The 4,478-nt window shown below is 33.7% G+C and overlaps 1 protein-coding gene across 1 annotated transcript in view; it reads left to right on the top strand.

Annotated features, from left to right (window-relative positions):
- The first annotated feature begins 1,544 nt into the window (after positions 1-1,544).
- LOC137644352 (protein fem-1 homolog A-like) overlaps positions 1,545-4,478 on the top strand; it is a 5,053-nt gene continuing 2,119 nt past the window's right edge. The window contains exons 1-4 of the mRNA XM_068377340.1: positions 1,545-1,654; positions 2,516-2,655; positions 3,637-3,837; positions 4,248-4,466. Coding sequence (XP_068233441.1) covers positions 1,545-1,654; positions 2,516-2,655; positions 3,637-3,837; positions 4,248-4,466 — 670 coding nt within the window. The remainder of the gene's footprint in view (positions 1,655-2,515; positions 2,656-3,636; positions 3,838-4,247; positions 4,467-4,478) is intronic.

The following is a 4,478-nucleotide window of genomic DNA, read 5'->3' as shown; positions in this document are numbered from 1 at the left end:
ATGTTTAATTTAACTATTATGCTAAAATGCCTCGAATTAATAATTTATGTTACTCCTTAATAATTATTTTAAAAGTGTGTACGATAATTTTGGGTAAAAATGATAATTTTAAGGCTTGTGTACGATAATCCAGTGGAAAAAAAATCTGGCAACCATGATCAAAACAGTCATTAAGGAGTTTGTTGCCCTACAAAGAATGGAAGGAAGTCCTCGTTCCCGCATTAGCCTTCATCCCCAAGATCGAGAAATAGTTTATAAGATCGTGAGGTACTTTGATAAAGATAAGGCAAACCAAAGACCCGTTATGGATGTTAGAAAAACACAGAAACGCCTTGTGTTATAAATCTAGAATCATCGGATGAAGAGGAGTTATATTGTATAGTAACTAATTCATTAATTGCAATGAAATCATTAAAGCTTTTCTTTCATTTTCAGTGTGAATATCCATTCATTCTTTTCTTTATTTTGTAACGTAAATATTCATTCAGTTTTTATTTAATTTGTAAAGTATATATTTTTTCTTTCATTAATAATGTAAATATTAATTTAGCTTCTAAATTAATTCACTTATATAAATTAAAAAATTGTTACGTATTTTTAATATAAATTTGATGTGCAGGAATAAATCTCTATAATCCTGGCATTTTTTTGTATCATCAATATGACATTTATGACCCAAAACTATCATCTACTTTATTTGTTTTGATAAATCATGACGAAGACTATGAAACACAAATTTATATTCTCATCGGGTATGACACTCAAGCAACAGTATCTTATATCTCGAAGATGAAAACATGCAAAACCTAAAAAAAAAAAAAAAATATTCAAGGTAAATTTCAAACTTACAACTAAGTCTATGGAAAAAAAGGCATGTGAATATAACAAAAAATTGTCAGGGATACTTTTGAGGAAAATAAATGGGCGTCTGTACTACGTATAGATAATAAGTTTAATTGTTGTCGACAATTCTCTGTTTAACCCATGTATATTTGTCACTTATTGTTTACCTACCTAAATTTACACAGGATCTCTCTCTCTCTCTCTCTCTCTCTCTCTCTCTCTCTCTCTCTCTCTCTCTCTCTCTCAAACATACACACACATACATACACACACACACACACACACACACACACACACACACATATATATATATATATATATATATATATATATATATATATATATATATATATATATATATATATATATATACAAAATCAACCAATGGCAGAGCCTCTATGTGATGGAATTTGTGAGTATAGGTAGATAAATTAACAGAAATACAAATTGAATAAAAAATGCGGAAACTCAGAAGTATGGGATAATCACCAAAAAGGTCCTGTATATTGCCCCAGGAGACATTCGGACGCAGCGATTAAAAGGGGTACATGGGAGCGGTAGGACTTTAACCTCTCCAGAGAAGTACATTTGGCAACGTGGAGACGACGCACGGATTGCCATGAAGGAGTCGATAGGGTGTAATAAAAAGTAGACACTTAAGTACCATATGTGGATGAGATCATGGTGGAGATGGTTTAGGGATGCTCTTCGCACTCCCCAACAGAGATCAGGCCACCAAACTTTCAGCTAGTCTCCACAAGGCACTGGAACAGTTGGAAGACCCACCTTACCTGGCTGAGAACGATGAAGTGTAAAGTAGGAGATGATGGATGGAGAAGTATTGATTTAAAAGCTTAAGATATAGACAACTTGCGTTAATGGTCGTAGGAGGATACGATGATGATGATGATGATAAAAAGCAATACGAATGAAGTAGAATGATTTCTTCAGGAATTAAGAACAATCAAAGTAATTAAAAAAAAAAAAAAAACAATACCAGCATTCTTGTGCAAGACAAGAGTTTCAAAACATTGACGTATTGCCTAATAAATTCTGTAAAATGTGAGACCTATCCATACTGCGTGAGAATGCAAGCAATACAATTGCATGAAATCATGAAAACGTCAGAGTAGGGAAGCAGAAGCCATTTCTCTCTCTCTCTCTCTCTCTCTCTCTCTCTCTCTCTCTCTCTCTCTCTCTCTCTCTCTCTCTCTCTCTCTCTCTCTCTAGCAAAGTTTAAGTAAGAAATATCTATTGCCATTCCTCACGCATCGATTTATGCCAGCTATTCAACATCCTTTTTTTCGAGTTTAGAACTAAGGTTCTGAAATACTTCAGTGAATTTCCCTCAATAATTCAATACAGAATCATTTCTCACAATTGTCTATTATCATTATTATTATAATTATTATCATTATCATTATTTTTAATATTATAATTTTTACAGCTATTATTAATATTATTATTATTACTATTATTATTATTATTATTATCCTTATTAATATCGTCATCATTATTTCACTTTTATATTATTATTATTATTATTATTATTATTATTATTATTATTATTATTATTATTATTATTATTATTATTTTTATTATTATTTCTTATGCCTTGATTTCAATCTAATTAGCGTAACAAATAATTTCAGAATATTTCAGGGGACAACAGGAGTCGAGCCTCTTTTTGCACTGGAAATTCCATGAACGAATGCCATGGACCCTTGGTTATGGCATCTACTTATGGGCACGTTGACTGTACCAGGTACCTCGTTGAAGTACTTAATGCAGATATAGAAGAGCAGGGCATAGGTAAGAGATTTATAATTATGTAAATGATAATAACTGCACTTTTATCATTTCTCTTTTTTGTGGACGTAGAGTTTTGTGCATTGCTGTTTCTCTCATTCAACGTGCAGCAAGTCATATTATGATTTCTCTCCTAATTTATCAACATTCAGAAATCCCTGGGTAGTGCCATAGCCTCTTGAGTTATTAAGTTCTTTGACTGGCCAGAATGTACTATATTGGACCATTCTCTCTGGTTACGACTTATTTAATCTTTGCCTACACATACACACAATAGTCAGGCCTATTCTTACCTCATACACTTGACAGCACTGACATTTTCAAACAATTCTTTTCTCAAGAGGTTAACTACTGCATTTGTTCAGTGGCAACTTTCCTCTTTGTAAGGGTAGAAGAGACTCTTTTGCTATGGTTAGCAGCTCTTCTAAGAGAAGGACACTCCAAAATTAAACCATTTTGTCTTGGGTAGCGCCATAGCCTCTGTACCAAGATCTTCCACTGTCTTGGGTTAGAGCTCTCTTGCTTGAGGGTACGCTCGGGCACACTATTTTATCTAATTTCTCTTCATCTCATTTTGTTAAAGCTTTTATATTTTATATAGGAAATATCTATTTTCATGTTATAGTTCTTAATATATTTCATTTTTCCTTGTTTACTTTCCTTACTGGGATATTTTGCCTACTAGGGCTCTGAGGGTAGACTCTGTCACGCTTTTCTATCTAGTGACTCTTCCTCTTGGTTTGTTAAAGCTTTTATAGTTTATATGGGAAATATTTATTTCAAGGTTACAGTTCTTAGAATATTTTATCTTTCCTGGTTTCTCTTACTCACTGGGCTATTTTCCCTGTTGGGGCCCGTAGGCTTATAGTATCCTGCTTTCCCAACTAGGGTTGTTGCTTAGTAAATAATAGTAATAGTAATGGGGCTCAGTAAATTCAGAGGCAAAATACACACTTGAGCTGGAATAACTCTTTTTCCTTACAGTTTTCCTCCGTGGCAAGTATATGGAAGGGATGCGTCCATTGTGGTGTGCAGTTAAAAGCGGAAACATAGTGCTTGTTAAATATCTCTTGTTCAAAGGGGCTCAAGTTAATATCATACACGAATTGTGCTCGACTCCGATTAATGCAGCATGTCAGCTGGGATGCCCTGCCATTACCAAAGTTCTGGTAGAACATGGAGCAGGTGAGTTCCTTTACACTCTGGTCTTGAGAAGGTGAATGGATTGAAATGCAATTGTTTCCATTAATACTTTCAGGCTGATTTCCAAGCTCTAAAAATAAATATTTTGTAATAACTTGAACAATTGTTAGTTTCCATGAGTTATCCTATGATTTGCCCATTTTTCATCACATCTCAATCATCAAATTGGGTACAATTGGGAAGCAGTCGAGTACTAAAGTTGGCCAGATTTAAACCTAGAGATATCAAAGGCAGAACTCTCCTCTACATGGCTTGCTCTAAAGGCAGATTACCAAGCTCTAAAAATATTTTGTAATAACTTGAACAATTGTTATTTTCAATTAGTTATCCTATGATTTGTCTATTTCTTATCTCCATCATCCAATTTATGTTGATTTTTTTTCTCTTTCCAGATATTGAAATTACTGATAAGTTAGGGAGTTTTTGTATGATGACTGCAGCTATTCGTGGTCATATACAAGTAGTGAGGTACCTCATAAGTATTGGAGTTGATGTGAACAAAAAAAATTATGAAGGAGAAACTACATTGTACAAATGCGCAGAATTAGGACACCTTGAGTTGGTCAAAATGTTGCTCGATAATCATGCCAATATGGACGCTGATAGTTCAGGTAAAAACCCAA

The sequence above is a fragment of the Palaemon carinicauda genome, chromosome 7, assembly GCF_036898095.1.
Source record: "Palaemon carinicauda isolate YSFRI2023 chromosome 7, ASM3689809v2, whole genome shotgun sequence".
Classification (NCBI taxonomy): Eukaryota; Metazoa; Arthropoda; class Malacostraca; order Decapoda; family Palaemonidae; genus Palaemon; species Palaemon carinicauda.
The sequence above is the reverse complement of the archived record's forward strand: the minus strand, read 5'-3'. Positions and strand labels throughout refer to the sequence as shown.